Here is a 27,875-nt window from a genome sequence, read left to right as displayed (position 1 = left end):
CTAACATTTTCATTTTTTTTTTCTTCAGCTGTGTTTGGTAATGAGGCGCCAAAATTTCATGTTCCACTTTGCTGGCTACGTAAAAATTCCCGTGCATGTGTGTGCTTAATTCGCGCTTATATAATGCGCATAGCGTAGATGAGCAAAAATATTAAAAAAAATACTGAGGAGAGCTTCGCTATTTTGCGGCTTAACAGCAAGAGCCTGGGCAGTACAAGCATGTTATGCCGTTTTTATTAAAGAAATCCATGATAACTTCGTGTGTTCTGCGCGAATTGAGAAAGGAAAAGAAGACTGGAGGTGTTGAGTGGGCTATGTTTGGGTTGAATTATGATTAGTTGTCTGGCTTTTAGTTGATTTAGCAGCTGCTCGTTGCATGACTGTTGTTTTAATTTCAGAAAAATTTCATTTTAGTGGCTCTTGCAGCACCGCGCAACCCAGTGCTACATCAGTGCTTGGCTGACCGTGCTTGAAAGCGCCACATCGATGCCGTCTCAAGCTATCGTTTTTTCTTTATTCAGAAAAACGTTTTTCATTATTCAGAAACAGTTTTGCACCCAAGGCGAAACTGTTGGCATAGAACAGCGCTGTGATAAACTCTTTAGCACACTATACAGGGCACATCTTCTCCAGTTCTGACATCACTAAGGCCTTGCACGGCGTTAACAGGAAACAAAAAACAGGCCCTAAAAAAATTTAGTGTCCGTACTCCTATGGCATGTGGACATGGTGGTGAGCCTTTTCGAGAAAATGTTTTTTTTTTGTCTGGTTGGGTGGGGGGGGGGGGGGGTAGAAGGCGGTGACTTTCAGCAATCGTAGTCAAGTGGCGGCAGAGGGAGAGCAGAAAGTCTGGGTTTTCCTGTTAAGCTATTGTTGTGCAAAAAGTTTTATTTATCGATTAAACTCCCACGAGGACAGTGAGTGGTACATTTCTATTTTTCCAGACGTGCCTCATGTGTGGCCTATTTCCCCAACACGCAACAACTCCGACTGGCCCGGTTTTGCATACTTGTGTTGCCCCAGATACGTGGAAATGAGGCAGTGCTGAGTTTCCCTAGTATGTGCTGCACTTCCTGAACATCGGTGTGCGCATCCCGTGCCCTGTCCAATAAAGCAGTGTCCCACCGGATGAAGTGGTTGCAGTTTTATGTGAAAGCCGGCTATTAGTAAACCGAAGGGAAGCGGGTGCTTTTTTACTTCTAGAGCTGTGTAGGGCACATGTCCCAGATAAACGTCACTGGCGTCGCCGTTGAACATTGTAACAAATGAACTAGTGGGGTTTTACGTACCGGAGCGATACATCACTTATGAGTGGGGCTCCGTGTTTCCGGTAGTGATTTTTTTTCTAGTTGAGGGGTTATTTATCTGTGTTTATTTTTTCCTATTGAATCGGTGTTTTCTATGTCTGATTTCAATGACAGAGAGAAATCTGTGTTTATCGAGGCTTGTGTTGTAAAGCGACTGTATGTTACAGGAGAAAACAACGCACCTGACATTACACAGTTATATTGAACACGTAGCAAACATTCTACACAATGAAATAACACTCCAACGAATGAGAATAACGACTGAAACGCGACGCATGAATGAAAATGAAATTAATGCCTGAACTTATTTAAAAAAATTCTATTCTTACAATGAAAAAATTCGTATTCTACACAATGAAATAACACTCCAACGAATGAGAATAACGACTGAAACGCGACGCATGAATAAAAATGAAATTAATGCCTGAAGTTATTTAAAAAAATTGACATGTGCATTTGACGGATTTGTCAGCCATTGGAGCACGCTCCTTGCCACTCAGGAAATGCAGGCTAGGAATGGTCGTTCTACATTTGCGCTTGACACGGGTATGGCGAGAAAATCAAGGGAAGCAAGACCGGCCATTCTTCGCTGTGCGTTCTCCATAAGTACCAAGGCAAACTTCAGCACATAGAACTTTGTATAGTGAATATTCCAAGGCTTCCTCTTTCAAAGATGGCAGGTCCGCAGAGCTCACTGCAGGCAAAAACACTCCACTTGAAGTTTTTTTCTGCTGTCATTAGTTCCTGCTTCTTGGCTGGATCCACAAGCTGCACTTATGCCAAAAGTCATTTCTCGAGAAATGAAAACTCTTCAAAATGTTCCTATTTATGACGGTTTCCCACTTCGTCCGAATCTTCTGGAGGGTGGGGTGGGCCAGTGGGGTGTGGAGTTGGCTGACAGATGGTGCTTCTGAAGCTTTACCTTCTCAGTTAGTCAGTCAGTCAGTCACAGCTGGTCGGCCAATCAGTATGTCGGTCGGATGGACGGACGGACAGACACAGACAGACAGACGAGTTCAGATAAGTTAAGGTGCAAGGGTGTCAACTGGCAGCCAGTGTATCTCAGGTGAGGGTGGAAGAGAGTTCTCGATGGTCCTCATGGAGGACCACACCCTCTGGACACTTGCAGCTGATATCCGGGCAGGTATATCTGCCCGGATATCCGGGCAGGTATCTGCCCGGATTTGCAGGTGCAGGTATCTGCACCTGCAAATGTGAGCCTTGTCGTGATGAAGAGAGAAGCGGCCAGCGTCTCTTCATGCCCCAGCCGGTCCGCGTCCAGATAACACCAGAGCAGAGGTCGCCAACGAAATCCTTCAGCTCAAGCTCCTGTCAGCCAAGATCACTCTCCCTCCCCAAGGCACAGCAAGCATCTTGTACGTTGCCGATCTGCGGCGGATCAGCGTGAAGAGCGATTGCCTTTGAACTTGAATATAAACAGTGGACTTTATACTTGCTTGTGCATGTGTACTTATTTGTTTTTTCCTGTTGCATTTCACAGGAGACTCAAAGACAACCAAATGAGAGTAAAACAACTGCAGGTTGGCGACATTTTGTTGTGTCGCTTGCATCAGCGAATATTCTCGGCAGCTTCTTTTAGTAGCTTTTAAATGATAATAGATGGCAATTTATGTTAATGGGATGAAGAATATTGGCAGTTAAAGTTGCCTGACCCTCCGCAATATCGAATTCTTAAGTGATTAATAAAAAATATGCGTCTAAATGGCATCCTTTGGAGCCCACTGAGTCCACTATTAAGGCTGGCACTCCTGGAATATTTTAAAACGATAAATATCTGGCAAATATTTGAAAAAAAAAAATTTACTGTCACACGGGATGCTTAAAAGGACACTGAGGACAATATAATTTTTGAGTTAGAAAAATTGGACTGTTTGGCATTTTGTGGCTTCGTTAATTGTCGGGCGTCCGGCTGCGAGAGATGCATTTATTGCTAAGTGATTTGGATTCAAATTTGAAAAACTTTTTCCCGCCGCTCTGATTCAAATTCGGGACTCTCTGATGTCGAAATAGCCGAAAAGTGACGTAACTGGTGTAAACGTGTACTCCGTGACGCCGGGCGGACGTTGGAGGTCTCTATCAGCCGTCGCTTCGTTGGCGGGTCAGGCAGGATAGTCCAGTCCGAGCGCCGAGGAGTCGGCAGCGTGGGTGGTGGTGGTGAAAACATTTATTAAGAAGGGACAGGAGGTATGTTTGCATCAGCCCGCAAGGGACCGATCCTAGCAGCGTCGGCAGCAAGCCAAGCTACTGGTGCGGCAGCTGTCACCGCCGAGCCACCGTCACGAATGTGGAGACTGGTGCGTACGGACACATTTAAATTCTGTAATAATAGTTATCGTGGCGCTGGTTATGCAGCCCGGCGTCTTGGTACGTTGACAAAGCGAACATGCCGTTGCTAACACTGGGCCGCGGACCACGGCGTTAACGGCGTCTTGTATTAATCCACTGGCCAATCGCAACTGTAAACGAAATCTGCTTTTTGATATTTGACTATATCAGACAATCCATGTATCAAAATTCTGGAGCTCATAATTTTTTTCTTGTGATGAAACTTATTGTTTACGTAACAAGAAACGTTTAAGCAGCGAACTACGTTTTTGTACGTGGAGGAATTCTGTGCGCGGAGGCTGAATGTGGGAGGAGCTTCACTTCCCCCGTCGCCTTTTGGCATGAATTCCGTCCGAGGAGCACTTAGAGGGGCACTTTGAGTCCCTCTGCTGCTCTGCACTTATAAATCGTGGAGCGTCAGAACGAAACCACGCGGGCATGCAAATCGCATAGCCGCGAAGCACCAGAGCTTAGCTGGCCTCATGTTGCGTCGCTGAGTACAGGTTTTCTTTGGCTTCCAACTTTCAGGTTGTCTTTTTTTCGTCTTCCTCGTGTGATAAAAGTGCACGAGCAGTTTAAAAAAAAAAAATCTCTGCCTCTCCCGTAAACGAGAGTAGAGTAAGCATGAAATGTTTACGGGCCTAATGTCATCTCGGTGGACACCCGAACCGCACCGTACAGGAAGGGAGGAACGCCACCACCCGTTCAGCGCGATGCCTTGCCGTTTGAACGCAAGGTTTTTTGAGGAAAGGAAATGGCGCAGTAATTCTCTGCCATCTCGGTGGACACCCGAACCGCACCGTAAAGGAAGGGAGGAATGCCACCACCCGTTCGGCGCGATGCCTTGCCCTTTGAACGCAGCGCTTCTCCCCCGGATCACGTATGACAACGAAGTGTAACGTGGCATTTATGTGCTTTTTGCACCCTTATTAGAAATCGGAAATTATAATTCCGTGCATTATCAAACCCACAGCTCCACTGATATCCTGATAAACATTGAGAAGGCACTGGCAGCAGTTATTTTTTGTCTCGTTTGGAGACCAACCGGTGCTTGCATGCCGGTCGCGTAGGAGGGCTTAGAGAGTCTCGTTAAATCTCGTTGAGTCTCGTACGGTGCCCGGATGTTCTCGTTTCAGAGCCCGGATGACTGGAATTCAGTGCCCGGATGAGTGGATTTCAGTGCCCGGATGAGTGGATTTCAGTGCCCGGATGACGGGAATTCAGTGCCCGGATGAGTGGATTTCAGTGCCCGGATGATGGCTCTAGGTCTCGGCGTGACGTCACCACACTGCCGACAACGGGGGCTAAAAGCAATTCATGCTTAAAAATCTCTGCCTCTCCCTTAACCACGGAGATAGAAGGCTTTTAGGAGGCGCAACTCCGTGGCCCCGCGGCCGGCGCGGGCGACCAGAAAACGTCACAGAGGGGAGGAAGGGAGGTCGGTTTCCGTGGCGCGCGGTAGATGGCGCTCACGCGCGGTGCCCGCTAGAGTTACTGTATATGCTACCAAAGGTAGCTTTGGTAGCATATACAGTAACTCTAGTGCCCGCTTGGGCAGCGCGAGGCACCGCGCTGCGCGGTGCGTGGCGCGGTTTCGGGACGGCGGAGCGTGAAAAAAAAAAGCAGTGCGGGAACATATTGGCAGGGTGTTACAGGGAACCCCTCCGTTTGTGGTCTGGGGCCGCTGATGGGGTATCAAGAATGTTACCATTCCAGCCGGCTTGCACGGAGAACAGCGGCTAAGTAGCTGTAGACGTCGTGCTTCTAGCTGTGGCTAAACTAGCCAGCCCACGGAGGGGCTCACAATTTTTTTTTAAACATTGCACCGCTCCCTTTTCATCCCCTGCGGTCAGAGGGACCCTGAAGCGGGCTTCCAAACGCTGTACTTTCCCTGTAAGGCGGGTTGAATCCCACGATGGACGAGCCCAGCTGGTTCCTTATCTCCCCTGCTGCAAGGGAATCACAACGCTGTCACCGCTAATTGGGCACTGCACGTATCGATACGGCTTCGAGTCACCGAGCGGCCTCTTTCATCTTGTTGTGGAGCGGTCCATTGTAGCTAGCCATGCCTGAGACGTCAGGCTCTTCTATTTGGCTATTCGGGTCAAAATGGGCTAACACAATGCGTCGCTGCCCAGCTCAGACTGTCTTGAGAACGGCGAGGAAGACAGCCCTGCTTGTGCACAGTGACGGCTGGGAAACTCCCCCCAATCCCTGCAGAGGAGCTTCGCCAAATCTTTTAGCAGCTTCGGACACAAAGTGGCGGAAGGCAAGAAACCAAGAAAAAATAAATAAATAAGGAATACTCTGTAACACGCAACACCCTCGAAACAGCGGGTGGGGTCGTGTGCTCTAGTCTCCAGAAGCTGTGTGACCGACGTGTTAGAGTGCTCGCGCTCGAGTCCTGGTCTATCTCCGTGGACCCGGTGTACGCCTTACTGCCTCGCTGTAGCATACGATGGGACGTAAGTGATTTGTTCCGAACTGCAATAGCGGATACAAGTCCTGCAAAGAAAGCGTCATCTCCTTCAAGGCTTCCAGTGACTTGTTCCCAGAGATTTGTTCCGACTGAAGAGGACACGCGAATCAGCAAGCTATGATGTACGTGTTGCCTTAATTATGACTGATGCTTGCGCCGGGAGCATATGCACCTCTTCATCACTTTACTTCTTCAGCAAGCTTTGCTGCATGCCTCTCTATCGTGGTCCTTAAGACCCAGAAGGTAAGCACACAAAGCTAATATCCTTCGCATGCTTCATGTACTAGTATCCAACGAATTTCCTTCACGACGTGAGTAAAAAGGGCAGCCATCGCGCGCGGCACTGCCCACCAGTAAGTGGAAGAGCGCCGAGCCGCAGGCACATCAACAGTTAGAATTCGAATGTAAATTGCCTCCCGTACTATGAGGCCACGTTTTACCACACGATAACTCAGGGCAGCATGACATTTGCGAAAAAAATGTTGGCCGCGCAAATATGCTCTCCCGCGGAAGCACGGAAATGCACGCGACGGCGCGAGCGCGCGTCGTCCTCGGGAACCTGACGAGGGCGGCATCCGGCGGCGGTCGAAGGAAGCAGACAGCGCCTGTGACTCTCCGCGGCCGCGGGAGAGAGGCGAGTTTCGCCTCCTAAATGCTTCTATCTCCGTGCCCGTAACCGAGAGTAGAGTAAGCATGAAATGTTTACGGGCCTAATGTCATCTCGGTGGACACCCGAACCGCACCGTACAGGAAGGGAGGAACGCCACCACCCGTTCAGCGCGATGCCTTGTCATTTGAACGCAAGGTTTTTTGAGGAAAGGAAATGGCGCAGTAATTCTCTGCCATCTCGGTGGACACCCGAACCGCACCGTAAAGGAAGGGAGGAACGCCACCACCCGTTCGGCACGATGCCTTGCCCTTTGAACGCAGCGCTTCTCCCCCGGATCACGTACGACAACGAAGTGCAACATGCAATTTATGTGGTTTTTGCATGCGTTATTAGAAATCGGAAATTATAATTCCGTGCGTTATCAAACCCACAGCTCCACTGATATCTTGATAAACATTGAGAAGGCACTGGCAGCAGTTATTTTTTGTCTCGTTTGGAGACCAACCAGCGCTTGCATGCCGGTCGCGTAGGAGGGCTTACGGAGTCTCGTTAAATCTCGCTAAGTCTCGTACGGTGCCCGGATGTTCTCGTTTCAGAGCCCGGATGACTGGAATTCAGTGCCCGGATGAGTGGATTTCAATGCCCGGATGACTGGATTTCAGTGCCCGGATGACTGGAATTCAGTGCCCGGATGACTGGATTTCAGTGCCCGGATATCTGGATTTCAGTGCCCGGATGACTGGATTTCAGTGCCCGGATGATGGCTCTCGGTCTCGGCGTGACGTCACCACACTGCCGACAACGGGGGCTAAAAGCATTTCATGCTTAAAAACTGATATACTTCAGTATCTAAAACCCGCAACCTTCGTACACATTTGTCAGCCTCATATAGATCCGGCCGTCAATTTCGGTTACTTCGTCATTTGGCTTGTCCTTGCGGGATTGACGTGCGATACCTGTATTTTAGTTCCTACTCTTTCCTATCTTACAAGGGCTTTGTCTTCAGTGAGAGTGGTCTTTTCGTGGTTAGGGTCTGGCATTCTGTCGATACAAGCCAACTTCGATTTGCACAGATTACATGAATACTACTTCCTCTTCACAGCCTTTCCTCATTTTTATATGGTAGCTGTTTCTGATAAGCTCTCTCCACTTCACACTATTCCTTAGATCCTCTTCAGCATTATCTTGCCACCAATTCCTAGGTTGTCCCATGGGTTTTCAAACTTCAGCTTGATCGTCTGCTTTCCGATGTATTCTTCGCCCTATCTCATTACATGACCAAACCATTGCAGCCTTCTTTCTTGACTTTTCCTTGCTATAGCATTAAACGCCTCATAAACGAAAAATGGCAGGTGGTTTAGCAGTGCTAAGCACGAAATATTGTGCGAAAATTGGAAATTTCGCCGCGGAATATCTCCCACCTCCTTGGGAATTCTGAAGAATTACCTGAAAGACAGGAAAGACAGGGAGTTAATCTGGGCACCGGCTCACTCGTCAAACCTGGGGCATAAGGCAGCCCACGATAAAGCACGAGGATCTATCGACCGAGCTGTGGATGCTAACTCGGACGTCGAAATCACAAGAGACGGCCTTAATACCATCGCGAGATCACTCAGCTTTAAAGGCTAGAGAGGCTAATCTTCTCACCTCAGCGTAAAAACTTAACAAAAGAACAGGAGGTACTGTGGAGACAACTACAAACTAAAACTCCCCCTAACCCCGCTGTCCTATAAGCCACGTGTACCCAGAGAGATTTCAACCCGAGTGCAGCAAATGCGACGGCAAAGCCACCGTAGACCACACCTTCTGGAACTCGATACCCCACCAAAATTGCATCAGAAGCTCGCGCACTCGGGCCCGTGGGAGACCTTGCTGCACAGTTCCGACCTGGAAATCCAAGTGCAGGTCACGTCGACAAGAGGCCAAGAGGTCGCCGCCAGTCTCCACTTACGGCCACCTGGCAAGGTCGGTTTCAATCACTTACTCAAGCCGATAATAAAAGTTTTCCAGTCCAATTTCAGACGGACGCTAACGCCACGTACCCCCTTTACCAAAAGTAACCGTGCAGCAGGTTTTTGCTGCTCAAGTCTTATAGTGGAGCCCTTACGGCAGCCTTCAAGACCAAAAGGTATCAAAACGTGAGGAAAAGGGCTCACCTTACTTTACAGAGATTCAGAGCTTAAAGGCACTGTTGCCCGGTTACTTTTGGCAAAGACGGTACCTCGAGGCGCGATTGAGGTGTCCATTGACCCAGTGAGCCCGTTATGCGCCTCCTATTTCGTCAAACCAACAGAGTCTATACCTTCCGCCGGTTTTAAAGGAAATGCGCTTAACTGCCTTAATTTTTAGGTGGACGCCACCGCATACTCACAGCGCGATTGAGTGCACTGCTGGCTTCCTTCGTCGGTTTCTGTAACGCGTCTCACACGCTGCCGTTCTCGGTTTCACTTGACCGGGTTTCACACAGTGCGACTGGAAGTACTTTCGCACTAAAAACTTGCCTGCATTCGGCGGCGTCCGGCTAGCCACCATGTCCGGCGTCGTCTGTACAAAATTCGCTGTGTGGTCAACAGGGTGTGTGACTTCATGAGACCACGTGACATGACCGAGCTCTGATTGGTACACGGTGTGTGTTACGCCATGAGACCACGTGACAAGGCAGAGTCGCTGGTCAGGTGACATGGCCGAGCGCGGTGTAGACGGGTCTAGATAGCTCCGCGTGTCAGGTTAGAATGCAGCCAGAATTGACGCCGCATGTGTCTATTGTAGGGAAAATTGCACTTTCTGGAAAATATCTGCCGTTTCATGACAGCCCCAGACAAACCCGTTTAGAGGCTTGAACAAACGCCTCGCGAACAGTAAATACTACAGGAGGGTGACAACTGAACTAAAAGAGTGTGCACGTACACTTGAAAACTCGGGCTTGAACAGTACAGGTCCAGTGAGCGTCACAACCAAGCAAAGTGAAACTATAAATGCGCGTGAAAACAAAGAGAAAAGGAAGTGATACCCTGATTAAAATAAACAAACAAACGAACAACTTATTGCACATGCACAAGAAATGAGGACAGATTGCTGCACAAAAATGGATGCATATTTAATGGAAAGAATTATACATATTTAATGAAAAGTACAGGGTCTGTCCTGAAAGTAATGAGACAAGTCGCGGAGTGACGCGTGCATGCGCGAGATCGGGAAACCGCTTTTGGGGGAAGGAGGGGGAACCTTCAGCTTCACAATGCAAATACCACTGTTGGCTCCGAGCAGGTCAAGCGAGTGGACGTGTTCGAACGCTTAGCCCTGTTTCGTCGCTGCGCCGAGGAAACCATGGAGGCAAAAATGGAACAGCGCTATGCGGAGAAGCTTTGCAGCAAACTGAGTAAGTCACCTACCGAGTCAATGGACGTGATCAAGACAGCATACGGGAACGATGCGATGTCCAGGCCGTGTGTTCTAATGGCACAAAGCAGTTAAAAACGGTCGTGAAGACGTTCACGACGAGCAACGGTCGGGGCGCCCGACGATGACTGTTACAGACGGTAATGTTGACTGTGTGGTCCTGAACGTCTTCACAGCCATTAGTAAATGCTTTGTGCCATTGCAACCCTTGCGATCTGGACATTGCATCATTACCACATGCCGTCAAATGTCTCGGTAGGTAATTCACTGAGTTTATTGCAAAGCTTCACCGCATGGCGCTTTTCCAACGTTCGCTCCATGGTTTCCTCGACGCAGCGACGAAACAGGGGTACACGCTCGAACACGTCCACTCGCTTTACCTACTCGAAGCCAACTGAGGTCTTTGCATTGTGAAGCTGAAGGTTCTCCCTCCTTCCCCCAAAAGCGGTTTCCCGATGTAGCGCATGCACGCGCCACGCCGCGACTTGTCTCATTACTTTCAGGACAGAGCCTGTATGTAAGGCAGCACATACTAGCATAGCCCTTCAGTTTGAAGGACTATGGTACTATCAATATCAAATGAAGCGCGAACTGCAACTCTGGAAGATGCCACACTAGGCAGGTAGAATAATACTACAGCGGTCGATTTTCGCATCGAAGGCGTAAAAACTGGACTTTGGAAGTGTTATAGACCAAGCTAGAACTGTATCTCCAGCCGCTAATGTTTTGATTGTTTGTTCTCGCAGTTCATTTGAAGCTGATGGCACTGAGTCAACGAGTGACCGTGGTCGCAACAAATCAGAGACGCTGCCAGTACAAGCTGATTCCAATCTGAGTCGACGGATGCGGAAGTCGATGCTATATTTTGCACCAGTTTAGACCGGAAACGGCTGAGTGGCGCCAAAATTTCGGGAAAAGCTGCCAAGAGATTTTGTGTTTTATCCTGTGAGCCGCGCCTCTTAAGGTCGGCGTCACGGGGTTAAGCACGTGTATGAGCGCCAGCGGCTGTATCCTGAACGGAAGCGAGGGGGGGGGGGGGGGGGGCATTTCTTCACAAATATACCGTTAGACTGAGCCAACAGCTGCGTTTCCGGGTTGAAAAAAAAAAGCCTTTTTACGATGCACCAGCTTTGGCGGTAACTGATCAGGAACAGAAAAAATGATTTTAATGGTTTATGGGGTTTCAACGTCTCAAAGCGACTCAGGCTATTAGGGACGCCGTAGTGAAGGAAACCGGTAATTTCGACCACCTGGGGCTCTTTAAAGTGAACATGAACTCATTATCGCTATCCGAACAACTGCCATTCTTGAACATTGAATCTAAACACCGAAACCGAAGTGAAAACCGAATTGCTAGCTCACCTTATTTGCATTTGGCCTAACAACGCAGATCGACCAAAATTTTTTAGTGTCCGTTACTTCGAGCCTGCAGTTCACTTGAAACAAGCTGTAGCGACAATGCTAACTTCAGCAGACTCCGCCCGAGTATAAGCAGGCACGCCCCGTGCACTTTCCTTTTCATCCTTCTCTCAGTCGCAACCAACCAACCCGCCTCTAAGAGCGGAACGCGACAGCGTCTTGCAACGTTTCCAGGGGGTCCATAGAACGCCATCGCCCGTTCGGTTCACGTATTGGTGCTACGCAGACGACGACGAAGAGCAGGCAGTGCCGCTGGATGGAGCGATCGCGCGACAACGGACGATTCTGCTGGTGGATAATCCTTTCCCTCCTTTTCGTTCTTCCTCTGTCCCGGCAGTCTTCCTGCTGTGTACGCGTTCTGTATTATGGGAAGAGGGAACCATCCGAATTATTTAATAGAACAGTGCCTGTTTCCTTCCGTTGTCGATAAGCGGAGAACATCATCATCCATCAACTAAGACTTTCAGATTTCGTGCCTTCTTACGAGACGAACTATTAACAGTGAAATCGGGATATCCACTGCATCATAACCACTTACTCGTACGAGTTCTCCTGCATATTAGATGACATAGGTAATGGAATACAGGAGGAGGAGGAGGAGGAAGAAGAGGAAGGGCAGGGAGGTTAACTAAGGCAACAACAATCTGTCAGCCTATACCCTATTAATACTCCTTTTCCTCTAAAACTCCTAATCATTCCATCAGTTCACCGCCTGTGTCTTGGCCACTCCCCCGTAGTGGGTATGTGTCATTCTACTTGAGGCCAACCAACCAACCAACAACCGGAAGAATAATCGGTTTGCTACCCTCCATGCGGGGAAAGGAGTGAGGGGATAAAAATGAAAGAGAAAAGAAAGTAGCAGAAAATTGAAGTCGCTATGAAAAGTCAGCGTTCGTTAAAGTCACAGCCTGTCATGCAGGCCAGAAGTTCGCAAGAAGCGGAGCAGTGCCTTGGAGGCCTTCACCGCCGACGATCGCCGCGGCCAGTGGGCAAGAATCTTCATTTCCGTCAGTGGGCGTGGATCTAGACGCTCCAGCGCACTGCTGAGAGACTGCCTACAACGGCGCAAGAAAACAAGGACGAGAACACACAATAGACAGGACTGGCACTAACTACCAACTGATTTATTATGTCGAAAAAAAAACAGCTTATTACAACATGAAAGAACACATAAAAACAACGAACACAAGAAGTGTAGAAAAAGAGCAAGCATATTAAACTGCTGCCATTGAACCGTTCAAAAAGGAAATATCTCCATCAGTTAGCGATACTGACGGTTGCGCACACACATGGGGCCCTGTTGCTTGATCAAGTGTGCCTCCTTTATGTCTCTTTTCAGTCTGTCATTCGCATCATTCGCAGTCGGGTTAAATGACACTTTCTGGAGCGCATTGACCTCTCGGCCCACACGTTCCTTCTGACCAAGATCCTCTTGGATGACGTTGGATGACGTTCTTATAGCCTCCAGGTGATTCCCGCGTACGTTCTCCTCGATAAACATTTGTTCACCTTATTTTGCTGCACAGTGCATCGCACTGAATTTTCTAAAACAGACTACAGGAAGACCTTTTGTTCCCCGAAATACCGTGCGATTCAGCGGTGACACGGCTGAGCAACCACAGAAGGCGTGCGAAGCCTGGTTTCGGAATTCTCTGCAACCGGAACCAGTTCATCATTTCTCATGCCATCATTTAATGCTGCTGTTGTGAGGTAACCGTAGCCATCTGCAAAGAAATGGAGCGTTTCGCCGATCAAGCGGCTAAGAAAAGCCGAGAAGAAACGTTTATTACTGCGGAGTTAGCTTGGTGAAAGCAGCAATGCGACTTGCCTGTAACAGTGAATTAGTGCTGCGCAAAAGTCTTTGCAGCTCTCAGAAAGATTGATAACACAATTATACTGGCCTCCCATCACGTTGGGCTCTCTGGCGAGGCATGTTATTTGGAGAGAGGTCTGTCTGTTGCAACTCACGCTGCAATCCCGACGTGTCTAAGCACAGGACGACTATTTCAGCGTATTCATCGGTGTGGTTCTTCAGTCGGATTAGGATGAGTTGGTTGGCCGCTATAATCCGCTTGCCTTCAACGAAGAACCGCGATTCCACAGCACACAATAGAAATCGAAAACTCGGCACCCACTAAAAAAAATTCAGGGGGCACTTCGGCTCTCTAAAGTGCTGCAAGGCGAAAGCGTTTCCTGGCCACTGTTTGTTTTTATTTACTTTTTTTCATATTTTGTTTTCTATTATTTTTCTGTTCCTTTTCTCAATTTTATTGTTTTTTATTTTTATTTTCACATCTTATTTTTATTTGGTTTTTATTTTTGTTTATTTTCTTATTTTTATTTTTTATTTCCATTTTCTTGACTTCACTCCTTTTATTTTTATGAAGCTCATGCATTCACTAGATGCGCCTTTATTCATGCTGGAACCTTGAGCCTTTTAAGCAATGACGCTGAAAGGCGGACGAATCTGCCGACGCGTCTGTCGACACTTCTGCCGACGCGTCTGTCGACACTCCTGCCGACGCGTCTGTCGACATTCCTGCCGACGAGTCTGTCGACACTCCTGCCGACGCGTTTGTCGACACGGCTGCCGACGCGTCTGTCAACACTCCTGCCGACGCGTCTGCTAACGACAGTACGAGGCATTAAAGGCTTTCGCCTTAATATCGTCGTGGACATTGATAGGGCTGTCTCCATTGTGTTGTACAGTATTGTCAGACAAGTAACTTATTGTTATTGTCTAGAGGCCCGTGTGCTGTGCGATGTCAGCGCAAGTTAAATAACCCCAGGTGGACTATATTTCTGGAGCCTTTCATTACGGCGTCTCTCATAGCCTGAGTCGCTTTGGTACGATAAACCCCATAAACCAACCAGCCAATATCAAAAACGCATGTTTGCTGTTAAATATGGAAGCTATATAATTAAAAAATGTGGATGGGCAAGTGAACGCGACGATGTTGTGTCGAAGACCATTCTAGTCCGAGGCTGACTGGAGAAGGAATGGTACGGCAAATGCAGTAGTACGTGGCCGGGTAACTTGAAGGTGATGACAAATGCGGAGCGAAGATATGTGCTGGAGGACAGAAGTAGGATGCCACATGTAGTTAGCTGAAAAAAAAAAAAGCGCCGATGAAATAAGTACATACTTACGATTCGACGGTGACAGGCCAGGGTAGTTGGGTCAGATTATGCTTTCAATCATGGTATACTGACGTTGTACTCGCCGCCGCGGTGGCTCAGTGGCTATGGTGCTCGGCTGCTGACCCAAAAGACGCGGGTTCGATCCCGGCCGCGGCGGCTGGAATTTCTTTGGAGGAGAAATTCTAGAGGCCCGTGTACTGTGCGATGTCAGTGCACGTTAAAGAACCCCAGGTGGTCGAAATTTCCGGAGCCCTCCACTACGGCGTCTCTCATAGCCTTAGTCGCTTTGGGACGTTAAACCCCATAAACCAAACCAACCTATGGGGCAGAAACGTGGCGGCTAAGAAAGAGGGTTCAGCTTAAGTTAAGAACAACGCAGCGAGCTATGGAAAGGAAAATGATAGGTGTAACGTTAAGAGATCGGAAGAGGGCGGAGTGGGTGAGGGAACAAACGCAGGTTAATGACATCTTAGTTGAAATCAAGAGGAAGAAATGGGCTTGGGCAGGGCATGTAATGCGAAGGCAAGATAACCGCTGGTCCTTAAGGGTAACGAGAAAGCAAACGTAGCAGGGGACGACAGAAAGTTAGGTGGGCGGATGAGATTAAGAAGTTTGCGGGGATACAGTGGCGGCAACTGACAAAGGACAGGGTTAATTGGAGAGACATGGGAGAGGCCTTTGCCCTGCAGTGGGTGTAGTCAGGCTGATGATGATGATGATGATGATGATGATGATACTGACGTTGTATGAATGGCATGAATGAAAGAATCTAGTGCCTCGGTTCTGAACAGATTCAAAGGAATTTGTTAAATATATTTGCTTAGAGCTCAAGATGGCAGAGGTATATTCCAGCTTAGATCGAACAAGTGATTTGTATGCAAGTAATTTTATGTTTTGTGGCGCGTGGCGTCGATGACGTTTCAAGAATCCAAGACTTCTGCTAGGAGATTATATGACTTTAGAGACATGCGCTTTCCAGGCCAGATCATTGCTCAAGGTTACGCCGAGGTCTCTGTAAGACTGAGTTAATTCAACCGTGACATGTGGGATTACATGTGGGAACGTGAGAGGATTACGTTTGCAGTTAAATGACACGAGTTTGCACTTACCGGAGTTAAGTTCCATTGGTTGCACCAGTCCCGAACACAATTTAAAGTGGGGTGAAACTTTGAAATCGAGTTTCAAAATGTGGCTGTACAGCAGTAGCAATAAAAGCTATAGTCATAAAATTTGAAAGGAATATTAAACGCAGACGCAGCCTGCAGCAGAGCCAAAAATTAGTTTTAAATTTTGAAGCAGTTTTTTATTTTTGTTTTTTACTTTTTATACGTTTTTACCTTTTATTTAAGATCTACTACCCACAGAGTGTTCCAGTTTTGTACAAAGGTAACAACAAATGCTTCACAGAAGTGGAACTAGAATTATGTTCCTACCACGAAAACTAGATTTGTTACGTTTTTTTGCTTTTGCAGATGCATGAAAATTGCCACTTATGACCGGTCTCTTTATGCTAGAAAAAATAAAACCGGACCTAGGCTATTGATTCTAGTTCCAGTTATGCAACTGCCACTAATTAACACCTCTGTCAAATTTTGTTTGCTTGTGCCCTATAGTTCCCGAGAAAAAGGTACACAAACTTCCAAAAATGTTGTTTTGAGAAAAACGCCGGTGAAGTCTTTTAAAAAAATTTTATTGTTCAAAAATTTCCTGGGCTGTAGTCATTTTCAGTGGCAGCATCGCCATACCCTTTCTGTTTGTTTCTTTCCTGTCCTTTCTTTCCTGTTTTGCTTCAGATCTCAGCTTGAAATCATTTTTTTTACCCTCCGTCTGTCTATAGATGCTAGCGTTGACACACGCAGAGGCCCAGGGGTAGCTCCCAAATGTTTCAGCACCCTTACTCGTGCTACATTTCCATCATTAAAGCATGCAATTGCATCATAGACAGCTGTATCAACTGTTTTGAGACTGGCAAAGATGGTTTCAGGACACCTCACCCGGATTATTTGTTAGTACATCGACAGCACAAGGGGACAGAGTCAAAGCTTAGCGCGCAGCCATAAACAGAAGAGGAACGGAAGGAGCCCTAGTGGCTTAAAAACGTACTATTCACAAGAATAAATTCAAAATCGACACCGAAACTTTCAGAGCATTGACTTGAAACGAAGAGATTGCGTCGAGATCACAGTGGAGTTCAGTGGTCGAGATACACCCACGTTTCCTGTCAACGTGTCAAAGGAAAAGGACAAAAAAAAATTATTTTTGAAACAGCGAATATCCAAGTGTAATATATTTTCCGAAACATAAAGAAATTCTCTATCAGATGATTGAAAAATCTCAAAACTGAATTTTTTGACCAAACAAAGTCTGGTTGGCCGGAGGGGTTATGAACTGTGCGATAGAGAACACAGTCATGGACGAACATGCGGATGTTACAGATGTTAGGAAGCGACCCCGCTCAGTCTGTACACAGGGCAGGATAGTGATCGCAGTCAACGACGGCGGATGTCTGTGGACCTCCCCACTGTGCTGTCGTTCGCTCCATATGGTGAAAGTTCCTGACAGATCAAGTCTAGCCGAAGTTACGGAGAAAAGACCGTAGCCGCGTGTGTATTCTTAAGCACGCGCGCGTCTCTTATTCGGAACGTCGCAAAGCAGCCGAAAATTCAAGAAAACAGCGGAGCACCGCATTTGAGTGAATACCTCTTAACACCGGCCATACCCTAGCGCTATAAAAGCACCTGAACCCTCGACAGTGTTTTTCACTTTTTTTTCCACTACCATGAAAAAAGCGTGTTCATTTAAAATACATCCACAGTATGGGTGCTTTAATCTGTTACACCAATTAAAGCAATATGATTTTAACGACTAACGCCCTTCGTAATAGGAGTAACAGGTACCGTACACTAGTTATTTTAAGAAGTGTGTCAAATTATTGTGGCACTTACTAAGGTACAGCTAGTAACACGAAATCAGAATTAATTAAGAAGTGACTGTGATAATGATAATATTATTGTAGACAATCCTATAGCGAGAGTAAAAATAAATGTCCCAGTAAAGGAGTAGAGGCACGTAATTTATATGTTGCACTTCTCGTCAAGGATTACTGTCACTTCCACGCAATGGGGAAGAACAGCGAGTTTTTTGGTTTTGATAACAAGCTTTGGACTGAAAATTAATGATTGACTGGCATTTCTTTCATGCATCCTTGTTTGTTTTAAACCTTTTCTACCTTTTTTCAAGTACGTGGGCGCTGTGGGAATAAATTTTTAGCACTTGGATATAAACTCGCTTGCCTCATATTTGCGGCAAATGTTCACCTTCGAACGTTCGGGTAGTGCTGCGCAACTTTTCTGATGTGAAGGAGGACTTGGAACGGTGGTAAAATTTTTCGTTCCTCTCGGCTCAGCCCAGTTCTGTTGAGCGTATTTCCTCTGGGAAAACATTTTTCAGAGACGAAAAGCGTGCCAAGTGTAGTGTCCGCTGCTTTTCGCAACCGCATTGACTTATACCAGGTGGCTATGCACTGATAGCGTGCTCAGTCACCCCCTGTATATGGCCAGGATAGACAAACATTTTCAATCTCACCTTTCTATTGACATGAGTGCGTAACTCGTGGAACTGTACACATTCAAATTACTGCATTTTCACGATTGTAATTCGGCCTATATTTAAGGCTTTAAAACCTGAAGTGGGGGATCGATTTACAATCGAAACTAAAGCATGACACCATAAATGAAAGCGAAGCAAACGAGATATCACGGATGTTACAGCGTGGCTGCAGTTTTGTTTGCTCTATGGCGCTACCCAGTAGCATTCGGCTATTCTACGCGCTTTTTCGGATTTTTCATCTTTTTAAACTTTTTACTGCTCACTCGGCGCTCAAGTGAGTGGGGATAGTTGATGGATGAGCCGACGCCGCTCACGCGTAGTTTCTCTTGGCTCTGTTTGACGCATTTGACGACTGCCGGCCACGTTTTAACAGTTTTAATGTAGCGCTTCGCCAATCGTCATTTGTGCTCCGGGTTCGGTAAGAGTCCGGCGCTCATTCGTGGCGATATTCAAGATAGCTATAATTCTTTACGCCGAAGAAACAACTGCGCGCCGGGCCGCAAGTTCGACGTCTCGGAACGGGTGATACAGGTGTGATGGCTGCAGTGACGCAAAATTTTCTGCTGTTCCTCGCAATGTCGTGGTGCGGTTGTTTAGGAAGTGGGGGATTTCGCTGCACGAAGACAATAGAACGACGTGCTATGGGACCGCAGCAGCGAAGATCACGGCACCGCTAGCGAAGACGATGGAATATGTGTGGACGAGTAGCCCTGCGACTAACACATTCCCGTATTAGTATTACCCCCAACAAGCAATAATGGGGGTCGACTTAAATTCGAGTCGACTTACAATCGTGTAAGGTGGGGAGGCAAAACAACCGCGTTACAATGGAACTTAGGCCGTCGTGCCTAGGACGCTGCATCTTGCCTGTCGGGAGCGTTATCACGGACATTATGCCACAGTCAAGCTTGAAGGAATCTCTTCAACCGAAACTGCATGTCGCCGCTGGGGAATCAAGCTGTTACTGCCAATCCAACCCTCTCTCAAAGTTTATTTTCTTTTACCGCGAGAGGCACAATGAAATACTTGTACTGAACATGTGGCTCAGCTATGTTCGGACACTGAACGCCTACGAAGCACTCATAAAAGCGCCCAAGCGTTTTTCATTGCAATAGCTGGCAGTGCCGACGCTGTTTCGCCTCCACCTGCCTCGTAGCTGCGACCCTAGCGGCAGTTTCTGTCCCTGTATCAAACTTCCTCGGAAGCTTCATGGCCAGTAAAAAGGTACGGCGCAAACACGGGACAACGGGAACGAGATAAACACAGCGCAAGTGTTTGTCTCATTCCCTTTGTCCTGTCTTAGCGCTGTTACATTTTCCCCCGTCAACGTGTGCCAACCAGCTCGAATCAGGCCTCTACTAGGTATTGGACTCAGGTAAAAGTTGAGTGGATGAATGAATGAAGGGATGGTTTAATTATCTCCTTGAGTAATGGTGGGTGGCTCGACTTTTTATATTTTTCTTTCGAATCCTTCCTATTGTAAAAATCTTTGGTTCTGGCTAAGCGCCGTATATTTAATTATTTTTGTTAATATATACTTGAGTACGTATGATAATATATTTCATTGCGTATTTTCTCGGCATGAACGCCACCAATTCCGTCAGACGTCTTTGGCTACTTTTTTTCTTGATTTTTCTTTTCAGCATTTATTTCTTGCTGTTTTAAATCCCTCTGTCCTTGCAAAAGGTGCCCTATGGCCACGTTTTACTACAGAATGACACTGCGACATCCTGGCAAAACATGTTCATATTTTTCGATATCATTTCCGCATGCTACACTGGAGTTATCGACTCCGTGAACCTTTCTCTCCTAAATCGTCTCATAAACCTTATTTCGAACAGTAGGCCTCTGCCTTCTGATTAACGATAAAACGCTTCCTGTCTGTTTTTATTCTTTGCCCTCCAGCATAGCTGTAGGCCGTAGCCGGTTTTCTTTTCAATGCGCTTTTTCATTAAACTATTTTCACATCTGACTCCTCGGTTAACGTCCTCTCCTCCGTCTCCGCTCTTGAATACCTGCTTGTTAGTTTTATAGTTTTTTTTAAGTTACGAATAATTTTTTTGTGCAACATATCTAGAAGTCCTCATTGTCCATCCTCTTTTATTCTTAATCTAGAAATAAAAAAAAGTCTAACCCGTGTACGTCTGTATTGCTGCGTGTGCACGAATCGAAACATTAGGAAGGCTAGGCACGTGCCTTGTTTTCTTTATTTGTTGGAAGTTCGTTTTACACGATTGCGTAAGGAGCTCGTTCTGCTGAAAATCCGGCGTCGGCTTTCGACCTGCGTTAGTCAGAAAAAAATCCCAGACGTTTCAAACATAAAAACAAATTACCGTCATTGCGATTCGTATAGGCCCTCTGCGTTCTAGGCGCGGATGCATCGCTTAGGCCACGAAGGGTCGTTGGATCAGGGGAACCTTTTGAACGCGTTGTGGTGCGTATGATTGAATAACGTGTGTTTTAGATGTGTACTGACAATACAATAATTAAAAACATACAGAATTACAGAATGAAGAAAAATACAGAAAAAAGTACAGAAAAATGCAGAATACAAAAATAAGAAAGTGCAGAAATACAGAAAATACGCAATAATTAGGCGTAATAAATTGCGCGCAACGAAAAGACGGTGTTATGGTGCTCCATTGATCTGAAACAAATGGTGTACATGTGTATTAGTATGTCGTGCAGTGCACCCTGATAGTGATTTGGGATTGGTAATCGGTAATGTGATCAGTAATTGTGATTGTCATTGATAACATTGATCTGTGATGTGATTGTGGATTGGCAATCGGCGGAGAAATGAGGAATAAAAGGAATAAAAGAGAAAAAAGTAGAAGTCGCTCTCGCCGTCCACCTTTAAGGCGAAGCTTAAGCGTTGCCTCTAATTTTTCATTTATCTTTTTGCAGCCGATTTATATCTTGTACTCAACAGGAGCCCGAAGTAATGGTCAAGCACTGTACTTTAGTCATACTCCGGCGCCATGAGAGGTGGCTCAGTCACATTCACGTTAAAGAACCCCAAGTGGTCGAAATTATTCCGCAGACCTCCACTATGGCACCTCTTTCTCTCTTCCTTCTTTCACTCCCACCTTCCTCCTTTCTCTTATGGCGCGGTTCGGGTGACCACCGAGAAATGTGAGACAGTTACACGCCATTTCCTCTCCTCAAAACTCATTTTCATTTTTTTTCGCGTCGTTTCCGGGCTTGAGCCGAGCTTGTGCAGTTCACTTAAGAGCCGGGCGAAGTAGGTCAGGTTCTTCGAATAAGTCCTACCCAATACAAAAATTAAAGCCAGAGTAGAGCTCTACAATGCACACACCAGGACAAAGAAAACAACGTCCACTGCAGTACTCGAGATCCCACCTTACGCTATTTACTGCCGAGAAGCGGACAGTCGTTGTTTCAGCAGCAAACATTGGAACTCTGCGTATACGAGCTCGAGACTGCTACTAGCACCTTTCTAGAGCAATTAAAGTCTTTCCTACCTACCTACCTCGAGACGTGTAGAAGGCGTGACAATTGAGAGGCATCTACCTTTCTAGCAGTGGCAATTAGAAGGATCGAAGGATCTGATACAACTCGTAGTGGCTCGTTACGTCTGCGAAGGGCCTGCGCCTATGCCAACGGTGAACGTTTAAGGCGAACAGCTACGAAAGATTGCGCTCCTGCGCAAGCGGAGTCCTCTGCTTCGGTTGTCCAAAGACACCGGCATGATGGCCTTCACTGCCTCGAGTGCCCTCGGCAGTGAATATTTTCTGGCCTCAGTTGTCCATAACGGGAAATAGCTAAGCGAATACCGTCGTCGCGAAACACACGCGACAAACATCGCTGTCGCGTCCACCCGCTACTTACAACCACTCTCCTCTCACGTTCGCTCACATCCACTCCCAACCACTCACACCCATTCATTGCAACTCACGTCGGCTCACGTCGACTCATACACTCATAATTCGTGTCCATTCACCACTCTTTATGCTGACACTGGCATCCACTCACGCGCACTAATCTCCACTCACGCACACTTACACTCATGAATACTCACACTGACATCTACTCACTCGCACTAATACTCACATTCATCTCAACTTGCGGTCATATCCACTCACTCGCACTCACACTCACGTCCACTCACACTCACAACCGCTCAGTCACACTCCCACTCATGACCACCCACACTCACATCCACTCACTCGCACTCGCACTCAAAGACGTGAGTGTGAGGGAGGCGATATGAGTGCACTCATGAGCGAGTGTGCCGACCTATGACTTTAGTACGTGCGTGCAGTAGTTTTTATCAAAAGGTTACAACAGCCGGGATATCATTTTCTTTCCCAGCTTTGGAAAGTATACCATGCTGCTTTCTATCCAAACTGAACACACTGATCGGTCGTACTTTGGTTGATAAATTCCCCTGTAAGTAATTGCAGCCACACACTGGATTTAGATCGCGCGCTTTCAGTTTCTATTAGAATCTGCTGTATGAGTCGGACATCGAGTGTACAGTTCGCTCATTGTTTCCTGACATCATCAGCACAAATCTTCTCTCACGCTCATTTCCTGACATTAAGGATTTCTCTCTGTATTCAACCGACTTCTGAGCAATGAAAGCGCGTGGCATGGTGGACATGTATTAATGTACAGTATTATTCAAAAGTCTTCGGGCCACGCGTCCTACTTCTGAGCTGCATAGTGCGCACTCACTGCACCCTTAATTACCAAAGGGCCTTGAAACGCCAGGGCAAGGGTTGTTCTCGTCGTATGAACGTTTACAGCTTGACGGTTGCCGTGAATGCTTCATAATACGGCTGAAAAGCAAACCTTGTGTCCTGAAGGCTTTTAGTGGGGGCTGTGCATCGTCACTTTTTTGCTGGTGAATTCTAAAATGAAATGGTTTGTAATGTACGTTCAGTATGTCCTCTCAGGCGGCAGGATATCCTAATATCTGTTTGCCGAATGCACGTGCCAACTCTTTACAGCAACTTCCTGTCGCCATATGCGCTGCTAGACACGTGTTGCGGAACGAGCTTGAATGTGTACTCTGTTGTGAACGATCGCAAAGGATGCTCGCATGAATAACGACCGGAAAGAACAGACGGGACCCGCGCCAGTGTTGTAGACAGCATCGCTGCTGAATTCGCTGAAACGGAACTCTAATGTAAACTGGAATTTAAGTTGTTTAGCAAAGGTTTAACGCTTGGATGAATACATAACATTCCTTCAAGTACAGCTGTCTCAGACATCACTTTTAATTGTAAGATACTGCTGCGAACATATTGATTTCGTGGAATCTACCATTTCGTCGCAAAATCTTGCTTTTAAAGTTTGTGTTGCAATCGAAACGGGTACTCAAGGCTGCCACAGAAAACCAGTGGGGTGCGTATTTGAAAATAAATGGCAGAAAACTATCAGCCTTTCGAGGAGGGACTGGCGTGAATGCGAAAACTGTTTATCAATTACGAGCTGTCACATTAAAGTAGAAAGTTAAAGCAAGGTACCCGTGCCTATATTTGCCTGTACAGTTCTAGGATAAACTATATACTACTGTTAATTGATGTATTTCAATATATTAGGACGCGGAGCTTCTTAATTCATAATTTTCAGGAAACAGACAGCATATGAAGGCAGCGCCGCGAACCACTGGATCAGCGCTAATAAAACCGCGATTAACGTTCTATCAAAGAAGTTCGTGGACAAACTTAGCGAGGTGTTCGAGTTAAGAGGAATGCATACGGCCACAAAATGTCATCGCACTGAATGTGACCGAAGAACCTCAGACTTTTTCGAAACGAAAAAGATTGCCATTCGAACGACCACATCCCCAACGTTGGTACTAAAAAAGACCAGGCGAGTACACCTATATTGTGACCGGCCTTTCTAGTGGCATTTGTGGCTTATAGTCACACCCTGTGGGCATGATGTGCAGATTAGGCTTACGCGGGTGGCTGTAAAGCTACTTTCTTGATCGACTTCCTCAGCGCTCGTTATTCTGCGTACATCAAATATATACTTCGCACATTTGAGCGCTCACTTAATTCCTCGATAGTAATAGCGAAAGCATTCGAGGTCCTGTCAAGAAAAAGCAGGTGGTCCACCTACTACGGGGAGCAGGTTATAACCGGCCCATCATGACAGGTGGAAATCAAATTGATTCAGATAAATTCAATGTAATTGCCACTTGCCCACCGTGGCACTGTGCATCAACTCATTGGTTGAAAGAAAGGTAGAAAGATAGAGGTCGAAAGATAGTTGGTCAAAAGCCTCCGGATAACTAACTATCTATGCGAAGGTGAGTCTTAAGGAAGCTCGGGACGAGCACCCACCGATGGCTGCGTTTTAAACAGCAAACCTGCCGGGGCAGTGGCGCATCGCTTAACCGCACCATCACTGCGCCACATACCGGCATCAGGACTCCCCGCGACCTATGAATCTGTTAGACAGAAGGTGTACTTGTGCGGGAGGGATCTCAAAAGCTATCGCATTGTACTCTTAAGGGTAGGTTAAGCGTCATCCAAGTTTTTCTTTCTCGCACAGCAGTCCTTCAATTTTTTGTGGACGGCTTCCAAACTGAAAGGACTTTCGGAACCATGCACTCACGAACGGTTCTCAACAAGCACAGGACGTTAGAGCGTGTATGCTGATTTAGGGGCTTTACTATATTTATTCCATGACTACCAAGAAGGTAAGCGTCGCCGTGTTGTACTTAATATCACAGCTCTGGTTCTGTGAAGGACTTTCTCCTGGGTTCACGATCTCCGCTGTCGGCAATGCCCGTTTGCGTTCTGTGGCGTAGCTGAAAACTCTCGCATTCACTTGCTGGTCATAGGGAATGGTACCCAGGTGGGCCGCAGTTTTGTGGGAAGGGTTTTCTGCCATATGTGGTCACGCCATTCAAGAATGCGGTTTGTGAGGACATGCCACGCAAGAATGCGCCATGCTTGGCCATGCCTTCCAAGGGCATGCCATCCGTGGTCACGTCATGCAATAGTGTACCATACATGGTCACGTCATGCAATAGTGTACCATACATGGTCACGCAATTAAAAGTGTGGCATGCTTGGTGACGCAATCCAACGGCGTGCGTGTTCACGTCGTCAAATGCGTAGCATGCCTGGTCATGATAACCAATAGCGTACCATACGTGGCCACGCCATCCAAAAATAATGGTCACCTGCCATGCGTGGTAACGCCACACAAGATTGCACCTTGCTTGGCCACGTCAACAAAGAGTGTATCATACGTGGCAACGCCATCCGTGAATGTGCTTTGCTTCATGATATCCAAGATTTCCCTGCGGCGTAACGCCATCCAAGAATGCCCATGTGAGGTCACGGCATCTAAGAGTGCCTTGCGTGGTCAGCCCATCGAGGAGTGTACCATGCTTGGCCACGCAACTAAGAGTGTAGCCTATCCAAGAATGTACCACGTTGGGTACCTCCAACTGAGAAGGTGCCATGTGGAGTCATGCCATCCAAGAATATGCCTTATAATTTCACCGCATCGAAGAATGTATTATGTGGAGTCACGCTATGCAGGAAAGTCTCATCTGGGTTCACACCATCCAAGAATGTATCATGTCGGTCACGCTATCCAAATAAGTTCTATATAGATGCCACGCCATCCAAGAATGTATTATGTGGGCCACGCTGTTCAAATAAGTTACATATAGAGGTCACACCATCCAAGAATGCATTATGTGCGTCGAGCTGTCCAAATAAGTCCCATGTAGGGGTCACACGATCTAAAAATATCCCGTGGATCACGCTGTTCAAGAAAGTCGCGTGCGGTGTCGCGCCATCCAAGAATGTTTCATTTGGAGTCACGCCATTCAGAAATCTCATGCATGGTTGCGCGATCCAAGAATGTGCCACTTTTGGTAACTCCATCCAGGTGGATCTGTGGGAGGTGCCTGCTGTCGTAGGTGGAGGGAGGCACAGGAATCACCGTCATATCTCTAGCTCGGTAAATAATGGTGACGAGTCGTGGAGATTACATTTTCTTCGGTTTGTCGCATTCTATAGACCTGCGCATGAAATGCTGCTTCCATGCAAGCACACTGCACGCGCTTGCGTTCGCCTTGCGCAAGAGTTCGCAAGTCCAAAGAACACACGAATAGATGTTTCCATGAAAGTTGTTTCACTTTGCGTGGAGTTCTCAGGTCGGCGCTCGTACATGCGTTAGAGGCTCTGCTTGTTTTGTCATTTGAGTGCGGTGGCGGTAACATATGTTTTTGTTCGAAAGATGGCGGAATGAATAGGTTGCCGGCCTTAGATACTAGGCTGCATTCAAGTTGAGTGCCTGATCGCAGGCGGCCGGAAATAAGACAGATGGAGGCGAGCTATAGACAGGACGAAAAAAAAAAGTGCGTGGCCGGCTGATTTACACAGCTATGCGCCACATACCATAGCATTTCATTCACCCTTTATTCCGCGAAAAACACTCGTTACCCCGTTAGCCTCGAACATAGATTTTCTGACACTCAGCCGCGGAACATTTAATACAACTGAGCTGTTACATAACAAGAACACCAAAAACTCGTAGCAGCGTTTAGCGGGACTTGCGAAAAATATCAACTGTTTTATCTTTGCTAATCTGTCAGTGTTACGATTGGCCGCACAGATGGAAATCGCTGTTACACAGAGTGTGCTAAAGCCGCCACGGTGGCTCAGTGGTTATGGTGCTCGGCTGTTGACCCGAAAGACGCGGGTTCGATCCCGGCTGCGGTGGTCGAATTTTGGATGGAGGCGAAATTCTAGAGGCCCGTGTACTGTGCGATGCCAGTGCACGTTAAAGGTGGCCCAAATTTCCGGAGCCCTCCACTACGGCGTCTCTCATAGCCTGAGTCGCTTTGGGACGTTAAACCCCATAAACCAAACCAAACCAACAGAGTGTGCTAAGGCGCTAGTTTATTCATAGAGTACGCACGGTTGGATGATGAGATCGTGATGCAAAAACACAGTGTGTTGCGTAGCTGGAGCCGGTGGCATTATCTATAGGAGCCACCATTGCCTCTGTCTCGCGCAAACACACGCACGAATACTGACCGGTCGCAGTGGCGCAGAGGCTGTGGCATTCGGTCGCCGAGCCCAAAGGCGCGGGTTCGATCCTGGTTTACTGAGGCTTAGGTGCGCAGTAAAGAACAATACAGAAGAACAATATGTTATGCGGATTGGCTCACAGCCAACAGGGTAGTTTTCGCCCTAAAATGAATATAATTAACGGACACACACACACACACGCACACGCACACACAAGCACTCACACACGCACACGCGCGCACGAACACTCACACACGCACACACACACATACACATACGCACACACACACTTACACGCACGCACGCACGCACGCACGCGCACGCACGCACACACACACACACACACACACACACACACACACACACACACACACACACACACACACACACACACACACACACACACACACAAACACACACACACACACACACACACACACACACACGCACGCACGCACGCACGCTCGCACCTGCGCTGCACAGACGTGCAAAAATATGTACGCCGTTATGCACAGAAACACCGACAAACA

At 47.2% G+C, this 27,875-nt stretch overlaps 1 protein-coding gene across 4 annotated transcripts in view; it reads left to right on the top strand.

Annotated features, from left to right (window-relative positions):
• Window positions 1–27,875, top strand: part of LOC149359812 (uncharacterized) — a 55,947-nt gene that overhangs the window by 13,171 nt on the left and 14,901 nt on the right. The window contains exon 1 of one of the 4 annotated variants that reach the window (XM_089571917.1): window positions 5,156–6,254. The exons of 1 other annotated variant lie outside the window; for it this stretch is intronic. Coding sequence is in view for 2 of the 3 variants with exons in the window: in XM_089571914.1 (XP_089428040.1) it covers window positions 8,516–8,707 (192 nt within the window). In the remaining variant the exon portion in view is untranslated. Of the gene's footprint in view, window positions 1–5,155; window positions 6,376–7,212; window positions 8,708–27,875 lie in introns of those variants that run through there. 2 more of the 4 variants (XM_089571915.1, XM_089571914.1) reach the window with 2 other exon arrangements.

Source organism: Amblyomma mixtum, chromosome 2 (genome assembly GCF_055824585.1).
Source record: "Amblyomma mixtum isolate Tamu chromosome 2, ASM5582458v1, whole genome shotgun sequence".
In the NCBI taxonomy this organism is placed as follows: Eukaryota; Metazoa; Arthropoda; class Arachnida; order Ixodida; family Ixodidae; genus Amblyomma; species Amblyomma mixtum.
Note: the sequence above shows the minus strand (reverse complement) of the source record. Positions and strands in the feature narration are given on the sequence as shown.